This window comes from Phacochoerus africanus, chromosome 10 (assembly GCF_016906955.1).
Source record: "Phacochoerus africanus isolate WHEZ1 chromosome 10, ROS_Pafr_v1, whole genome shotgun sequence".
In the NCBI taxonomy this organism is placed as follows: domain Eukaryota; kingdom Metazoa; phylum Chordata; class Mammalia; order Artiodactyla; family Suidae; genus Phacochoerus; species Phacochoerus africanus.
Window position 1 is genome coordinate 19023047 of NC_062553.1, and position 20093 is coordinate 19043139.

Below are 20093 nucleotides of genomic sequence, written 5' to 3' on the forward strand. Positions count from 1 at the left end.
CTGAGATTCAGAAGAGGTTAAATATGTGAATTCACAGGGTAAGTTTCAGTGCAAAGATCTAATTCCAAATCAAATGAGAACTACCTGCGAAATTCAAACAGTACAATTTAAAACTGAAATCTGCTACGGAAGGAAATGATATTTGTAATTAAGGTGTTTCTTTTAGAAAAGATTAAATATCTCTAAGCCCCCAACTTTCTATAGTCAATAAATTCTTTTTTTTTTTTTTCTTTTTTTTCTTTTTAGGGCTGCACCTGTGACATATGGAAGCTCCCAGGCTAGGGGCGATGAGAGCTACAGCTGCCGGCCTGCACCACAGCCACACAGGATCTGAGCCACGTCTGCGACCTACATCACAGCTCATGGCAACCCTAGCTCCTTCACGCACTGAACAAGGCCAGGGATGGAACCTGCATCCTTATGAATACGAGTGAGATTTGTTTCTGACTGTGCCACAACAGAATTCTGGCTTTTTTTTCTTTTAAATATTACAGCCTCTGCTCCCATGACTCATGATTCTCATAAAGTACACCTTTTCTTGCTGATTTCTGAGCAAGTTGATACTGATGATGGAATCAAAAAATGGACAATTTAATGTTAGTTATCTGTACCTTCAGACTATCTGCAGCAATCATTAGGTAAAATAACAATGTACTGTCAATGATTCATTACAAATTTATTTCACATAATAAATTACACAATTCAGCTTTATTTTTAAATACCCTACACCAAAAATATTTTTGGAAGCATCTCTTTCTTTTGATAAAACATATAGGTTAGCAGGCTGACATCGGTTTCAATTCTAAGAGCTAAAATCCTCCACAATTATACATTTAAATATAGACTTTCTTCACATTTCTCTAAAAGTCCAAGTTGACACAACTTGATAAAAACAAGGCCATATAAACATTTTCAGATTTTGCTTAAGGCCTCAGACTGAATTGTAGAACATTAGGTGAGATACTATAAAGACATATTCATTAGCCTTGACCTCAGCATCTTATATGGGTACCTGTGCTAATGGCCAAAAAGAAAGTCAAAGGAAGGCACAAAAAGATGCAGTGGCTAAGTCTTAGACCTGCACAGTAAGGGTGGCTGTAAGTAACAAATGATCAGCACAATGTGAAGGGCAAGGACAAAAACTGTTTACAGGAATGCTGTTTACTGTTAACTGTACATTCAATTGTTTTTATCAAATCATTCAGAGGGTACCAAACTTCTGAAATGATCACACTTCTGTGTATACAAACTTAGTTACAAAATACGGTCAGCTTCATGAATGCAAACCATTACAAACCCGTTTAAGGCTTGGTGGAAATTAGTACATCTTAGACAGTGGGGGACAGAAAACCCAACTTTTATTTGCACCAAAATGTATAAGTATTCAAAACATTTTCTGAGTGTATAATCAATGAGACTCATCAGGTTTTGTTGCTATTGTTAATGGTCGGCTATTTTCTTCTACAAAAGAACACAAGAATTTAGCTCACAATGGCTTACTAATTCAGTATTAAAAAAACAGCACTGGCTAAAAAATTATCTGTTTAATTTTAATTTCACTAAAACCTATCACAGCCATATAGTGTAAAAATAAAAGCACATCCTGGAGCTTAGGCTTCAATGACAGTTCTTCTTATGGTAGTTAAAGGGCAAAGTGTTAGAAAAAACTTATTTTGTATTTGTATTTAAACTTACCATTCTGTTTATCAAGTGCCTATTGGCTGAGCACAACTGTATTCAATAATTCATATTCAGTCAAGCTGTCAACTAAAGCAAAAAGTTAAATAAAAAGATTTATAGTTGAACACAGAGTTCCTAAGGCCAGTATCACATATCACTCTCTGGTAGAGGGAGCATTTGTCAGCAGAGAAATTAAGAGCCAAATTGAGAATCGGATTTAAAATACCTTTCCCTGCTGTGTGTATCAGTAACTCGTTGGGGGTAGGGACCTAAAGACTATTTCACGTTCTTCAGCTTTCTTTTTTGGACAGACTACCACAGCCCAATGACTTTAAAAACCAAACTTCACAATGCTACCTGATGGTCTGAAGAAAGGCAGCTGGATCATACAGAAGAGGTCATCTCAGGGAGTGACTGCAAAAGACATCATCTGCTGCCCCTCGACCACAGTGAGGGGACAACTAAGGCCATCAGGAGGCTTACCAATCGTCGCTAGCAAGTTAAGGAACTGTACGCACAGACTTTTTTATACTGCTATGTGGAAATGAGAGACAGCAAGTCAAAAGACACTGGGATAGGGACAAAGGAAAGTCTAAATATGCAGAACCCACAACATCTCCTCAGAAATTCTCTTTCTTCTATGACCTCAAGGTTAAATTTAAACCAGTAGGAACAGAACTGGAATTCCAAAACCTCTTAAAAGAAAGCGCTGATAATTAAAAACTGCAGCTGATTTTATGCACCAGGAATGAAATGTTATAACATATCACTCACTCACATGTGGGTTCATGTAATTTATCTTCAATTAGAATCATTATCTATTCAGCAGCTGAAACCCAAGAACTGCTGATACACTACAGATGAGAAAACATTTGCCAGTCTCTTGGCTCTGGCCTCTCTTAAGCTAAGTGGTGATCGCACAATACAAATCACTTGTTCTGTCAAACAGTCTTGGCCGATGTGCTTGGTGGGCCACGCTGCACTGCCAGCGTCTACATCTGCAAAAGCCCTCCCTTCTCTTTCACGGACTCAAGAGGGTCTACAGCAACTCCAGCTTTATCGGTGCGACAGTTCAGTCCCAAATTCACATAAAAAACCTTATACGACTTTTTAACCCAGGATATACTTTTTTTGAAAGTATATAGCTGTTTAAAAACCCCAGATACTTCAAGTATCTGAACCCCAAAGATACAATAATCTAAAAGTAACCTTTACCATATTTGTAATTAAGTACTTTATCTCCACAGGGTAGACTTCCAGGGTTGCCAAGCTCCTGCCTAATAGTCTAACTTACTTGTGGGAGTGGCAGCTGTCTGAGCTGACGTTTAACACAGTTCACGATGCCAAATCAATACAGAAAAAAACACAATCCAGAAATCAAGATGGCATTCTCCACCGCAGTGTCTTCAAAAGTATGTTCAATGGTATGTCAAAAAGCATTTAATTTTTTAAAAAACCGGTTCCATCTTTGGATAAGGATACTTTCAAACTGGATTAGAAGGAATTCTTAGTGCCTTTAATAGGCCCAATAGGCAGGTCTGCAAAGTGCCCAAATTATATTTGTCCACGGAACTTTTTATATCCAAGAGCAGCTCTTAGGAATAAATGCTCCACAAGAGCATGTCTTGAGAATTACAGCTTTGACAGTTCAGTGCCTTCAGAAGCTTCACTAATTCCTTAGGCTATGAGACATCAATCTATTTCTTAAAATTAACAACAAAAATAATAGTGATGGCCAGTACGTCTGGAATTTTGGGTTCAGAAAGTAAGCATATGGGCAATGAGAAGGGAATACACCTGTTCATCATACTTATCATTTTTACCTCCCCAGCAAAAATTTGCTCAGAATTCCCATGTTAGCCACTCTTGATGGCTGTGCAAAACACCTGAATATACAGACTGCTTAAAGCAAAAACACTGGAATAAAGTTTTCACTTTCCCAAATGGAAAAATGCACACACGCCACATAAACAATTTATAATTACATGTTTAGAACCAGCAACTTCAGTTATCACTTAAGAATCTGTATGCTATTATATAGTTGGTACAATTTATAAAGGTATCTTCTTTGAAGTATGACTGAATGACTAAAATTGCTATGGAAAACTTCTCTTTCCTTGCGGAGTTTACTTTAGAGCAGTGTTTCTCAGCCTCGCACTACTGAGATGTGGGGCTGGGTAAATCTTTGTTTGGGGAGGCTGTCTTGTCCATTGCAGGATGTTGAACAGCACCTCTGGCCTCCACTCACTAGATGTTAACAGCACCCCACTAGTTTTGACAATCAAAAAGATCCCTAGATGTTGCCTAGATATAAGCAAAGCATCCCCAGTTAAGAATTGCTATTGAGTGAAATTAAAGCTTACACCTTGACTCTGCATTCCCGGGAAATGTCCATTTTAAAGACTTACTGTGACTTACATACACCAACAAAGATCTAGTAATTAATAGCATTAGAGATCCTTCTAAATTCTGTGTGGTCAGAAACATAAGCCATTTATGAATGACAGAGAACAGTCAAAGGAAGCAGTCTACATATTTCAAAGACAGTTAGAGGTAATGTGTAATTTTACCATCAAATTAGTAAGAATTATCTGAATCATAGTGCTTAATTGGCAAATATTTAACAATTAGAAAAATGCTAATTGTATATTATAATCTGTTAAGGATGGTAATGGCTGAGGCGGTCTAAGAAGAAAAAATGTAACCATCATCAATAGCTAGCTCAGACCACATTCTATTCCTTGACCAATATTCTCCACAAAATTCTCAACTCAAAAATCTGAAGTCTTACAGTTAAATTGCTAGCTTATACTATAGCCTCATCATTTATTTCAAATTATCAAAAAGAAACCCTTCACATGTGATCAAGAATCATGATATGTGTCAAGAAGTACATTATCTAGTTTTAAAGCCACGTTTTCAATATCCACATCTTCAGTTTTGTCATAATTGTCAGCTCCAGATACCTTGCTCTCTTCATCTTGTTCTTTTCTTACTGTCTTTAAGCACTTGTCAAGTCTCTTTATGAACAAGTCCACATCCTGCATCTTCATTCCAATGGCTGATGCAGCATTGAGGTAAGCACAAGGGTAATTATTTGTATGTGACATAAAGCCTCTGAAAGTGTAGCCACTCACAGTTTGCACAGACCCAAGAGGCACAACCCTGAAAGGGAAAAGGTTTACCAATTTAATATGTCCAGTTACATTAATAGCATATCACCCAAACTCTAGGAGTCATAAACACCTTTATACCTTCAAAAAGGTAAAAAGAAAATTATTTGTTTTTATACCAAATATGGAAGCTGACTTCACATATACACACATTAATGGAATATTTAAAGTTTTAAGTCAAACCACTGATTAATTGCCACATACCACCTCAAGCAATAATTTGACAATGCAATCTAAGGTTTTTTTTTTTAAATTGTTTGTTGATGTGAAATCTTTTAACCTCTTGTCAAAAATTGTTTAGTAGAAGCATGTAAAGAAGGTACGTAGAGCAAGATACTTCCTTTCATTTTTCTCTGACCTTATCAGATATAAAATGAAAAATGAAATTCATTTCAAGCTGTATACATATAAAAGCAAACAGTATACTTCTCAAAGGTAGTACTTAAGAACTGCATAGTTTTTTCTTTTTGTTTTTTTTTTAGTTTAGGGTAATTTTTCCTTAAAAACATTTTTGCTTAAACTTAGTAATGAAGATGACTTGTATTTCCAACACCATAATGTGACCACTGAAGACCATCTAACAAAGGAAAATAAAGACAAAAATTTGTACAGAGGGGCAATGAACTTTGTTTCTGTATGTATATTAAAATAAACCAGATTCATATCTTTCTGCGACTATCTGACACACCACAGGTGGATGTGTAAGAGCCTTACACAGATTCTCTACCCAATTATTCTTTCCCTCCACGATGAATTCTCAAGTGTAGTTCAGAATGTATGTGGGGGACTATTGTTAAGGAAAACTACCTCATTAGAGTTAATTTTGAAAAGCGAAATAAATCCAATCCTTTTTTAAACGTACTTACCTGGCTCCAGAAACTTGTCTGGTAAAAAGCATGGAGCCAAGCTGAGTGACAGCTCTATCACAGTGTTTATCTAACGTTTTAAGTGTCATGGCTGAAAAAGAAAAAAGCATTCCAGTGCTTCACCGGCACAGAACCACTCAAGAAAAAAGCACTTAATCATAAAGGCATTACTTTTTAAAATTGTGTTAAAACACATAAACATCAAATTCACCATCGTACCCACTGTTAGGCATACAGTTGAGTGGTTTTAAATACATTCAACGATGGGACGACCATCACCACTATCCACCCCTCTCGCCATCCTTTCTGTCTTGTAAAACTGGAATTTGATAGGCCTTAAACAGTAACTCCCTATTCTCCCCTCTCCCTGGCAACCACCACCACACTCTGAATACTCCACGTATCTCATACAGGTGGAATCAAAGAGCATCTGTCTTCTTGTAACTGGCTTATTTCAGGGAGACATCACTTTTTGTCCAGTCTCAAGTGGCACCATTTCACTTTAATGTACTTAGTAAATTATAGTAAGGATTACTATATATAGTAAGGATTACTATAACTAACATACTCAGAATTTCCATACAGCTCTTCCAAAGAGTGAATTTTCCAATAAATAAAGAGAACAGTGACATGATCAATATGGTAGCTGGGGAGTTCCCGTCGTGGCGCAGTGGTTAACGAATCCGACTAGGAACCATGAGGTTGCGGGTTCGGTCCCTGCCCTTGCTCAGTGGGCTAATGATCCGGCGTTGCCGTGAGCTGTGGTGTAGGTTGCAGACGCGGCTCAGATCCCGCACTGCTGTGGCTCTGGCGTAGGCCGGTGGCTACAGCTCCGATTCAACCCCCAGCCTGGGAATCTCCATATGCCGCAGGAGCGGCCCAAGAAATAGCAGCAACAACAACAACAACAGACAAAAGACAAAAAAAAAAAAAATGGTAGCTGGTTCAACCATGTTCCTGGAACTCGTAAAGTGAGAATGTGGGATATATTTTCAGCACATATTTAAGACTTTAGTAAGATCAACTTCTGCATATGGAAAGGAAATTATCTGAGGTTCTGTGGGTAAACTCTATTCTAGTCATACAACCACTATTAGCTCCCATTTCCTGAGGACTGACTGACCACACCAGACACTTCACACATACAATCGCAACCATTTTTAACAACTTTGTATGTGCAGGACCATTCCCTCTCCTTACAGGGAAGAGGAAGCTGGAGGCCAGCACATGGCAGAACCGGAATTCAAACCACACCCCATCTCCTTCCATAGCATCTACGCAGACTATAAACCAACAAAGGACTGACTGGGGTGATGTTATTATCAGTGGCCCATTCCTAAAAAAGGCTTCAGTTACAAATGATTATTTTCTTACTTTCCTCAGATATTCATAAAATATGAAATACATTATCTATCTTCACAGATTAAAAGGAGTGATTATGAAACTTAAATGTATAAATAAAAGTTAACATTCATATAATCCTGCTTAGTAGCTCTTGTACTACATGACAAAGTGAATTATACAGATTTCTCTAAATAATAATAGCATTAAAATTATAAGAATATCATCCTCCCTGGCACAAGAAATTCCAGTCATGTGAAGCAAAATGCCCTTTGTCATCAAATTGTTTCAAAAGAAAACTTTTTATAATTTTTTTTTTGCATATTAGCTGCCTTGTTCTTATCAACTTGAAAAGTTGGCGTTTTCTAGCCATGTTTTGTTGGCTACAGTAATTCAGTATTCCTGTCAAAATTGAAAAGTGCATAATTGAATGTGTTTGAATGTTATCCTTGCACAATTCTTTAAATTGAAAGACAAAATGTTTTACCTCACTGTTGGACATACATTCCAAACTTTTCAACTTTAGGAGAAAAAAAAATAATCATATGTTTTCCTGTATTGTCAATTTTAGACTATTTCATATACATTGTATTAAAACTGCCATATCAATTTGAATGTATAGATTTTGCAAATACTATGCTATATGTAATACCTAACTGTATCTGTAGTGTATATGTAATATATTTATGCCCAATAAATGTTTTAAATCTTAAAAAAAATTATAAGAATATCAAATAATAATAATAGCATTAAATTATAAGAATATCTTTAATATCCAATGTTATGGTATTTTGTTAACACGTAGGCATTTTTAAATATTTATATAGAGTTCTTATTAGTGACTAATTTCTTTTGGTGAGAAGCAGGAGTTAAAAAAAAGTATTATTTTCCACATATTCATTATAACATTTAATAGAGATTTTAATCCTGGTGTATAGGTTTTATCTTAGAAATATATGAAAGCACTTATAAAGGCTAAGTAAATTTTTTAAACTTACAAATTAGAACTGTTAATGAACTTCACTGTAACCATAAAGAATTCATACTCTTTCTAGAAATACCAGCTTCCCACTGGGGATGGTTTCAGAAGTACTATTTTTTTTTTTTTGAAGAAAAAAATTACCTAAAGATATGGGATTGTGAGGTGTATGCAACAGTCTTTCATTGTAGGCTTCTGATAGCTTCTTTAGTTGGTTGGACAAATATGAAAACATTTCCTGAAACAACAAAATGTTACATTTAAAGAAAATCAAATAAATACTCACTGCAACTTGCCAGATTTGGTAAGACAAACCTGAGTGGTATACAGTCTATGCTGTAAATTAACTCATCCACATGCCCTAGGAGCAATTCTTTCCTTTGCTACAATATAGTAAGATTTAAAGCTGCCAGAATTATCAGAAACCAGAGGATTTAAAGGTAAAGAACCAGCACATTTCCTGCTTGGGGGGCTATCATGTATCTATCACAAACCCATTCTCTTTTCAGAACCTCCAGGGCTACCACTCTAGTCCAAACAGCCATCAACCTCTTCCCTGGACCACAGCAATAGATTCTAAATGACTTCTCTGCCCACTTTCCTGCCCCTCACAATCTGTTCTCCAGACAGAGGGCAGAGTGGTCTTTCAAAACCATAAATCAGATCATGTCCTTCCCAACAACTTCCTCCTGAAAGTACTAAAAAAAACCCCAAACTCTTCATCTATAAACCCCCACATGATCCAGCCCAGCCAACACACCCAACTCAGCAACTGGCATTCTCTTCCCTTCCTCCACGCCAGCCACATCAGCCTCCTTTCCAATCCCTGAACATGTCAAAACCTTTGTGCCTGCTTCCCTGGACTTGGAAAGCCCTTCTCCCAGATCATCCCATGAGTGGTCCCTTTTGTCTCAGTCTAAGGAGACCTTTCTTCACTACTGTCCTAATTAAAGTAGCTCTCCGACTCTGCTCGCCCCCAACTTCCAATCTCCATCCATCCCCATTACCTATTTTGGTTCCTTCACGACACTTATTACAGTCTGAAATGACCTTTTATTTGCTTAAATAAACATTACCTATGACTACCTACAGAATGGAAAAACTCCTTGAAAGCAGGGGCTTTATGTGTTCTTCACCACTGTTTTCCCAACACCAAGAAAAATGCGCCAGGCTTTTAGTGTGTAAGTGACTTAGGGAAGAAGTAGTTTAAAAATGTATTTATTTCCTTTAAATACTATAAACTTAAAATCAACAATTCCCTCAACTCCATTAAAATAATACAGCAACTAAAAATTGTATTCCTACTCTGAAAAATGCTGTATATCTAATAGTAAAAAAAACCCACACATTTTACAGATATAATATCTCACGTGCACATGCACATGTATGTGCGAATTTAATGAAGCTACAAATAAATATTAAGTTTGACCTAAAATTACACTTTCTTCTCCTAGTAAGCACTTTAAAAAGTGTTGAAATGAAAAATCTCCCCAAGTAAGTCTGCAGATGAACAAACCCATCTGCACTGACCTCCTCCAGCCACAGTCAAAATACATAAACTCTAATGATGCACTAAAGAGCCAAGGGCCAAAAGAGTACCCACGTGGAGACAAGATGAAATGTTACTTCAGCTTCAAAGGCCGCATAAGCAGCTTCAGTTTTCTCTAAAGTAAGAATTGGATGGTCTGATCCCACACTGGGACCCAGAGTAGCTTTTTCATGTCCAAAGCACGTGGTAGATGACTAACTCCATCTTTTGTTAGGTAGAGATTAGAAGTAGGGGAAAATTCCTACCAGGTTGATGAATTATTAATGAGTCTCCTTAAGACCACAAACATTTTCATCCCTGTCAACACAGTACATTCTATACCATGACCTAAAAACCCTCTATACGCAGTCATTCTAAAATTCGGGGGGTATTTTATAAGATCAATTTTCAGCATGCAGAATTATGAAATCTTAGGTCACTAAAATATACTGATTCTTCTTATATTCAAAAAGTTAACCACATTTATTATACCCAACAAAACTATAGGTAAATGTACTAATACATGAAATAAGTCTTTTGTCATTAAAAAAAAGTGTACAGAAATGTTTAAGGAGGCCAGTGTTATCACCGTTTGCAGAAACAAAAAAAAAAGAGTAGGCATCTTTTCCTGGACATGTAAAGATTTCCTGTCCCCTCTTTCTTAAACTAACATTCTGACGTTAACTTCAGAAGGTGAAACAGTAAGATAATCAAATGAAATTTTAACACTGTTTCCTGCAACTGGAACAATTCAGAGTCTTTACAGTACCATACTACAGTGTTAATGAAGAATAGAATTTCTAGGCTTCATTTATACATTTTCATCTACTGTAGAATAACTAGGTCACTAATTTAAATTCTCTGCGTTGTTTAAAAAAGAAAAAAAGAGTCACTTTAGTTATTAATTTTGTTGATTCTTCTTCATTATATAATACACCAAATTAATCTGCATCTAATTCTCTCTTACTCTCAAATTCAACCTCTCATAATCAGAAACAAATCTGATACCCAGAAAATGCCTTTTACAGACTCCTTCGCCGCCCCCCCCAGTAACAACAAAAAACTTATTTCAATCGTGAGGGCCATTTTAAAATATTATTCCATCTAGTATGTCTGCCACAGTAATCACCAATGCAGTCATACTTGCAGAGCAAGAGGAATCTGATGAGGAGTTAATTCATCCTTAATTTGTACTTAGCTATTTCTGAGAAGAAAAAAAAAGAAGAGAAAAAGAAAAGTTTCCTTAGTAACACCCCAGAGGGTGCTTTTAAATTTACTAATGCATATGTGGCTATTAAAAAACAGATTTTCCCAATGTTCAATTTCTAATACTTTAACAAATAAGCTCTAACCAGTTCCATCAATCACTTGTAATGCCACTAGAATGTAGCTACCATTAGGACTATAAACATAACTAAAGTAATTAAATCACATATCACTAGTATGGAAGTAATTAAACAAAAAAGAATATATATTTGCGAGTCAAGTTTACATCTACCTGCACATATTTTAGTACCACTACTCTATATAAAGGGTTATGAGAGGTAATCCAATGAGCAAAGAAGCTTAAAATATATCAAAGTGCAATGTACTGAATCCCATGGTATCTCACATATTAAGGTCCTAGATGTTCTCCCATTAATATCACTACATTTTAAAAATACTGTTTAAGAGACTGTACCATTATTCCCTACACTAATACTTAGCTAAGCAGTTTTTTAATCTGATATATTAAAGGTACTTCAGAACCTGCACTATTTTTTTTCACTACAGTTAAATCTATAACTGACATTTATTATAAAATACTTCTGTAAAGGGAGAAATTTATAAGCACCCCAAGCAAATGTATATAGAAAGGTCTTACTTAAAAGAAATGAAATATTATTGATTTTCTATGTCTTTTGTGCTGTATTTAACTTAATTTTAAAAGACTCTTCGCTAGAGATAAACTGAACTCCATACCTGAATGCTAATGTCAGCTGTATTTCTAGAATGAAAATACAAAACTTTACACCGTAGTTCAAGATGTTAATGGAAGAGAAGTTGAATATTAAGCATTATCTATCGTACAGCCTTTTGCAAATTGATTTGCTGTCGTGAGAAGCCCAACATCCAGCCTATCCCTTCCTGTAACCCAAAGATGTGCATAATTCACTAAATTTTAAAGAAAGGGGTCTTATGTAATCATGTCTTTTGAAACACCCTGTTTCAAGTTTCAGGATAAAAGAGAACTTCATATATTATTATGACATGTCTCACAGGATGAGTAACAAACCAAAAAGGAAACAACAAGTAGTCTCTGGTATTTCAGTAACATGTAAGGATGGATGGACAACGGACTGTAATGTATGCATCTACACACACAGATGTCCCCATGTGAAGATAACAGCACTAAACATGGGCTGCTGCTACCTAGGATGTGACTAGCCCAGAGGATCCAGGCATACTCCCTGCCTCACAGGCTAAAGCACTGCTTTCAAACTCTTTTGCAGAGGCGCCATAATCTAGGCTTGAAATCTGACGCTTTTGTTGAGATTTAACGACTCTACTTTTAGGGCTGCAAATTTACTAAGTTTCCAAACTTAGTCTTGTTACAGGACATCGTATAAAATTATGTCTGATGTTCTCCAAGTTTCAGCTAACAGATTCCACCCACTAAAGCAACCATTCTGCTATCATTCCTCTTCTGCACTTGTCCAATTCAGCAGATATTTGCAACAGTGAATGATTATCTGCCTGTCCTGTTCAGCAGCAGAGCACTCTTCTTAAAGTAAAGCTAGCCAGAATTATAACGGTCTCCTCTGGAATCAAACCTGAAGTGAGGATGAACATCTGAGACTGATCTTTCTTTTTGCATAGAGCAACTCAAAGAAACAGTTTCTTTAGTTTTCACCACTCTTCTTAAAGGCCTCTTCCATTAAACTTCACATCACTTCTCCCTCCAGGAAGCAAGATGCACTGAACAGGAAGGGGCTAAGGCCAAAGTTCAAGTCGCACACAGAGTTCCATTCTCTTTGATCCTTTCACCCTTCAAAAAAGAAGGCTTGAGAAGGAATGGCTTCCAGCTGAGTTCTTGTCCGCCTCTACCGTGAAAAAGATAAAGCCTTTGTGGAAGAGATATAGCTAGATGAAATAACCTCTAAAAATATCATTGTGGTGAATAAGGGCAGAGAATAAAAAAAAAAAAATCCTAAGTTTTCTTTTAACATTCCTTTTTTAGTACGCAATAACACCAAAAATATAAAAAGGAGCTCTCGGTGATGGTATATAAATAGCTCTGGCTGGAGCAAAATAGCTTTGCCTCAGCTTCTCCAGAGCTGAACCAATAAACTATCACGATTAAATTTTCACAGTTCAAAAGCAAGTCCATTTAAACAGAAGAGGCCCTTACTTCTGCAACAAATCCAATAAAAAAACAATATTTATGCTACATATATGCAATTATGGTTTATGGAGGACATCCACATTTTTCAACAAAAAGACTTGCCTGTTGAGTGAAGTTGTTAAAAAGCAAACTTTTATTCTCTTCCAACGATAGAGTTCTCAAACGAGCATTTTTATACTTTGAGGATTACTACTGTAGACAGTCTCCGTTCTAAGTAAATTCTATACAAAGAATTATTAAATTAAACCAGTGAAGACACTGGAGCCTTTGCAGTCTGACATACCTCCACTAGGTAAGACTGGAGGTCATGGCATTATCATTTTTATGGCTCAAATGCCTAGCACAGAGCAGGGAAACACTTCCTCAACCGTGGATAGGTAACTGGAAGCAATGGGAAGAGGGGTATGACAGAAGCTTTAGCAACACACAGACTTGGGTTTCAGTGGCAGTTCTGGCATTTATAGGTGGTCCTTGGATAAGTATTTAACTTCTCCCAGCCTCAGTTTCATCTGTAAAATGGGGATGATACCTACTTCATAAACTTGCTCTGAGCAGTACATGAAATAATGAATATAATGAACCTAGCAGAGTTCGTGGCATACAACAGACATTCATAAAAATATTAGTTTACTACAAGAGTTTTCAGGTTAAATAACATTAGCCAGCAGGGCTCCTATAGGAATATGATAATACCTTGCAGCTATAATCCTATTCTTGTCCGGTGCCCAGTTTATTCCATGATACACTATCTAGATAAAAGGAAAAGAACAAAGTTCTGAATGATACACAGCGAGTTACTTCCTGACATCTGAGATAGAATCAACCAATTCATAAAACTAGAACATAAAATTTCTCCCACAAAATATTTCCCGATGATTAATAATGAACAAAGTCCCTGTAAAAAGCAGAGCTGGGCTGCCTACAGATCCATTCACCAGCTGAGCTACATGTTCCCGCAGCTTGTTCTCAAAACAGGCGGATTTTCAATCACGCTAAGCACAATGCACGCAAGCATGGGCCTTGGCATCATCTAAAAGTAGCTGAAAATGTTTAAGTCAAACCCTAAACATCACAAACAGAAGAACTATCACATAAAAGAAAATTCTTAGATTCCAAAAAAGATGACAGAACACCCCTAAAAACAACAATTCCAAAACCCTTAGGGGGTAAGAAAAGTACTTCTGGAAGAGGAGTATTTGTCAAGGAGAAAGCTCCACTCCCAAAAGTCCAGTACCTGTCATATACAACACGTAATCACCATCTCCACTCACTTCTTTTCACAAGTTTTCAACTACATCCATATAGAGAAATGCTTTTATAAGAACATCTAATTCATAATGGAAGTCAGTATCAAAATGTTATGTGCTTTCTAATTTTACAGAACTTTATTTTGTTTAAAAAGAGAAAAGAGTGTACAACAGTGGACCTTTGTACTCCTAAATGTCCCACACTGGTTCGTTCTACAAACAGGTAATGCTTATCTGCCACATACCAAGCAAAGGATGCTAGGAAGAGAGGGATCAATGGGCAAACAAACTCCGAGGTGGATGCTAATCTATTAGATTACCCCAAATCAAAGACCAAGTTTCATTTCAGACATCTGATGGTAATAGTTTAGGGGTGTGCATTCAGACAGTTTAATATGCTAATTAAGTTAACTATAAAGTCACCCATGACATATCATTTTATTTTAGCTAATATTTAATATTATTAGCTATTATTATTTACAGTTCCAATTCAAGAAAACAGGAAATACCAAGTAGTATGCTTACTTAATAGCATAACAACAGCATATAAAAATTTTTGAAGTTTCTATCTATATAATAAAGTACACTTTTAAAACGTCTGACTTAGGAGTTCCCGTTGTGGCTCAGTGGTTAACGAATCCGGCTAGGAACCATGAGGTTGTGGGTTCGATCCCTGGCCTTGCTCAGTGGGTTAAGGATCCGGCGTTGCTGTGAGCTGTGCTGTAGGTTGCAGACGCGGCTCAGATCCCACGTTGCTGTGGCTCTGGCGCAGGCCAGTGGCTACAGCTTCAATTAGACCCCTAGCCTGGGAACCTCCACATGCCGTGGGAGCAGTCCTAGAAAAGACAAAAAAAATTAAAATAAAATAAAAATAAATAAAACATCTGACTTAAAACTTTGTGTAACAGTCTTATTGTCTGAGCTATTACATATTCCATTTATTTAGCTTAAAAATGAAATGTTAATGATACAAATGAACCTATTTACAAAACAGAAACAGATTCACAGACATAGAGAACAAAATGTGGTTGCATACGGGGAAGGCTTTGGGGGAGAGACGGAGTGGGAGGTTGAGGTTAGCAGATGTAAACTATTATACATAACGGGGATAATCACAAGATCCTATTGTATAGCACAGAAAACTATATTCAATGTCCTATGAAAAACCATACTGAAAAGAATATTTTAAAAAAGAGTTTATATATATGCATAACTGAATCACTTTGCTGTAAAGCAGAAATTAATACAACATTGTAAATCAACAATACTTCAATTAAAGTAAAATAAATAAAGGGGTAAATTGTTAAAAATATTAAAAATTTAAAAATTTAAATGAGGAAGTTCCCTTGTGGTACAATGGGTTAAGGATCCAGCATTGCTACAGCTGTGGTTCAGGCTGCAACTGCAGGGCAGGTTCAATCCCTAGCCCAGAAACTTTAGCCAAACCTGCAGAATGATCAAGATAAGGTAAAACTAGCTATGATATAAGAAAATAGTTTAACTATGACAACTAAAAATAAATAGAAAACTAACAAGTTATATTTTCAAGTTTTGATATTTGGGATATTCATAGTTTACCTTCAACTCTATGAAACAGCATCTACCTATGCATAAGTATGAAAATGCTATGACATACGTTTCCCCTCCAAGTTTCTGTTATAAATACATGTGACCCGGAGTTCCCGTTGTGGCTCAGCAGGTTAAGAACCCAGTGCTGTCCTCATGAGGATGCTGATTCAATTCCTGACTTTGCTCAATGAGTTAAGGATCCGGCATTGCCGTAAGGTGTGGTGTAGGTCGCAGATGTGGCTCAGATCCGGTGCCATGGCTGTGGTGTAGGCCTCCTTGGCTGCAGCGCCATTTGACCCCTGGCCCAGGAACTTCCATGTGCTGCAGGTGTGGCCATAAAAAAGAAAATGAAAAACAAAACACATGACCTGTATGTCCCAAAACAATGGGTGTGCATCCAACTTATCAGGCAAGTTTGTTCAAAATGCAGTTGTCTAAGCCCCACCCCAGACCTCCCAAGTCTGAACTTACCCTAAAGGACAGTTAATGTTACGAAGCGATCGAAAACACACACTCTCCAGTAACTTCACAGTGCTCTGCTTTCTAGACTCACTCTAAGATACCCTTTAAGACTTTTACAGTTATGTTAGCCATCAATGCTAGCCTATGATTACACCACGGGGGCCAGTTAATAACAGTTAATAAATGCAGGAGTTGCACTTTTGTAGAATAGATTCCACTTCCTCAGGGAGGCCTTCCTTGATGCTCTCAGAGCCGGGCTAGGTGCCCACTGGGTTAGGTGATGCCTACTCTCATAGACTCTTCTTGTCCCTTCATAGCTCTCATCAGACTTGTAATTATTTATTTAATATGCAGATTTCCTTCTGACTATACTTCCCTTAAGGGTAAAGACTGTGTCAGTTTCATTTATGAATTTAACCTTAGGGCCTATGCATAAACATTTCTTTGCTTGAATAAATGAATGAGGACCATACCACAAAGGGTCCTGTTGGATCATGACGGTAAGCTGAGGAGACTGGACTTTGTCTTACTGGCAACCAGAACCCAAGTGGAAGAACTTGAAGAAAGCTGCATTTTTAGAATACAATCTAGCACTGCTCTACAACACAACAAATTAGAGTAGACCAAGACTGGGGATCAGAAGAGTCAATAAATTATTGTAACCATCAAGGTGTAAGGTTTTGAGTTAGGGAGTGGTGGCAGGGGCAATGGAAAAGAAGAAATGAATGTTTGAAACATAGAGGAATCAAAAGTATCAGCATTAGAAATCTAGTTTAGGGAGTTCCCATAGTGGCGCAGTGGAAACAAATCCAACTATGATTCATGAGGATGCGGGTTCGATCCCTGGCCTTGCTCAGTGGGTTAATGATCCTGTGTGGCTGTGAGCTGTGGTGTAGGTCATAGACGTGGCTTGGATCTGGCGTTGCTGTGGCTGTGGTGCCAGCCAGGAGCTATAGCTCTGATTTGACCCTTAGCCTGGGAACTTCCATATGCCACAGGCATGGCCCTTAAAAAAAAAAAAAAAAGAAATCTAGTTTAAAACAAAAAAGGTAATTTATTGGTTCATTTAACAGCCATAACAGCCAGGTCTACAGGCAGGTAAGGCAGGATCCCAAAGAATCGAATGACTCTTAGTTCTGTTTTCCCTCTTCTACTCTCTACTCTGGAGAAGGTTTTGTTGCCATGGCCAGAAATATGGAAGCCGAGAGTCACAAGATTACATTCCTTACAGTTTACTGTCTGCAAAGCAACAGACACAACATCACAGTATCTTCCAGTAGATCAATTAAATCTACTGGAAGGATTCTATCTCCACATATCCACCTGCAACCAGGCTAACCAGATCATATGCCCATCCCGTGAGAGAGGAAGAAGGGACGTGGTAAGTGACATCTGATCAGAACCACCTAGAGTCAGGGAGAGGAGTTTCCCAACAACAGTGATTCTGCACAGGCAAAAAGTATATATATCCTCTCTAAAACATAACTGAGCTTTGGCCAAAGCAACAAAACATACTCATTGCTTTTGCCTCCTCTGGATATTAGTAGACCTAAGTCTTCACATTTATAGCTATTTAAGATAGTGATACAGCTACCAGGCTATTATTTATCTCTAACACACACACACACACACACACACACACACACACACACAGTACAGTTTAGAGGTCTGAAGACACAGGATCAGACGCCCAACTGCCTAGGTTTAAATCCATGTCCCACAATTTGCCTCATACGTGTTACTTCTCTGTCCCTATGTTTCCTATAAAAATGAGGATAACACCTTAGAGGGTTGCTGTGAGGATTAAATGAACACATGACAATGTGCTTCAGAAAAGTCTGCCACAAAGTCCATGCTCAGTATTAGGGGTTATCACTTCTATATGAAATATGAGATTAAATAGAGATACACAAGTGTATCTACACACATAAGGTATTTATGAAGACACATAAGCCTTGCATTCAAAGACTATGTTAAGAATAATTTTACACGAAACTTTTCTACCCAGTGCTGCTTCCCCTACTCGGGCTATCAGCGGCCCCGGGCACGCTCCCCTTCTTGATACACTTCCTTCACTTGGCTTCCAGGACTCCATGCTTTGGCTTTCCCTCCTTCTCAAACTCCTCTGCTGGTCCCTTTCCTTCTCCCAGGCCTCCTAGTGTTGGAGTGCCCAGAGCTCAGTCCTTGCCCTTCTTCTGTGTTTAGACTCACTCCCTTAGTGAGCTAGTCTCTCACCCAAATAATTCCCCCAATGTTTTATCTCCAGCTGAGCTCTCATTCTTAACACCAGACTCCTATCCCACTCTGTACTTGACATCTCTCTCTAGATGTCAGAGGACATCCCAAATTCAACTTTAGCTGAAAGTGAACTCTTGGCCTTCCCCCCAGACCCACAGGCTTCCCAATCTCAGTTGATGGGTCCTTCATTCTTCCAAATGTTCAGGTCAAACATCTCAGAGTTATTCTTGATGTCTCTCTTTCATCACCTCCACTGGTGCATTTAAATCTAAGTCAACATCCCTTCTTGATTACTGTAAAACCTGAGCCCCCAATTTATTGGATAGCTAGTTGGTACAGTAAGCATATGTTTTCTAAAGTTTCTGTACTATTTCACATTCCTATCAACAACATCTAAGAGTTCTACTTGCTTTGAGATCTTTGCTTTGACATCTGGCAAAGTCCATATACATATTAACTTTTTTCCTAGGTATGTAGTGGCATCTCATTGTGGTTTTTAACTTGCATTTTCCTAATGACTGACTTTGAGCATCTTTTCCTATATCATGTAAACCTTCACATAAATCTTAAGAGCTGTCTTACAATAAATAGAAAATAATTACTTTCCTAAGTACTGAATTAATGCAGGAAACAGGACTAGGGTAAAATAGGTCACAAGGATTTTTAAACTTCTGTTATATATTCATAAGGCTGTTAAGATGCTCTCTCAGATGATATACAAGAAAATATTTTAAAATACGTAAAGTATTATTATAAATTTAAGAGACTATAATTGCTACTGTTAGAAATTTCTACAGATATAAAAACTGTACTGGGACCTCTAGATCTCCCAGACGGGAGATAAATAAAACATCCTATCTGATCTGCCCTACCAACAGTGTCTGTGTCTATAATTTTGGAGTTGTCCTGAAATAAGCCAGTTTTTAGTGCTGGAGATGAAGTCCAGTTTTCAAGCACAAATGTCACTTTTCTTTTCACAGCCAACATAAGCAATGAGTTCAGCATTTCAATAACAGCAAGGGATGGATTTATGATTTTAAAATGAGAAGCTGGCCAACTTCTGACTTCATTCTTCCTCCAACAACTGACATCTCATGTCTCAACAAGTCTTCAGATTTCCAAAACTACAAATAAGAAACCTGTCCATTTGTTTTTTAAGAGTCTCTATCTGTAAGAGACAAAGGAATTAAATTTTATTGAACTAATAAGAATCCCTGATATAGGAGTTTCTCAGGGGAAAAAAAAAAAAAAAGGAAAATCACCTGTCCAAGATTCCTCAGAAAATCTGAATAGACAGGAAAACAGTGATTAACTGAAAACCACCTAGGCTGGATCCAGATCAAAGTAAATCCTCTAGGACTATACAAAGTATCTATATCCCCAAATGATAAACCAATAGGCAAAAACACCAATATTCTGGGATACTATTTTAGTCAAGAGTATTATTTTACACCTAAAGGGAAAGCTTACCTTTCTTTCTTTCAATAGCTTCTTATAGCCATTTGAGCCAAGTGATAATAAAGTAATAAGGACATCTAAAGAAGGTGAAGCTGAAGCTCTTCCTGAAATAAGGATGATAAGTTACATTCAGTAGGGCGGAAATTATGTAAATTAAGATTTATTAT

The 20093-nt window shown here is 37.3% G+C and overlaps 1 protein-coding gene across 1 annotated transcript in view; it reads right to left on the reverse strand.

Annotated features, from left to right (window-relative positions):
* Window positions 1-659: 659 nt before the first annotated feature.
* The window catches only part of SEPSECS (Sep (O-phosphoserine) tRNA:Sec (selenocysteine) tRNA synthase), a 37930-nt gene continuing 18496 nt past the window's right edge, over window positions 660-20093 (reverse strand). Inside the window, exons 8-11 of the mRNA XM_047798787.1 lie at window positions 19939-20030; window positions 8184-8277; window positions 5720-5810; window positions 660-4845 (exon numbers count right to left, since the gene is read on the reverse strand). Coding sequence (XP_047654743.1) covers window positions 4545-4845; window positions 5720-5810; window positions 8184-8277; window positions 19939-20030 — 578 coding nt within the window. The 3' untranslated portion in view covers window positions 660-4544. The remainder of the gene's footprint in view (window positions 4846-5719; window positions 5811-8183; window positions 8278-19938; window positions 20031-20093) is intronic.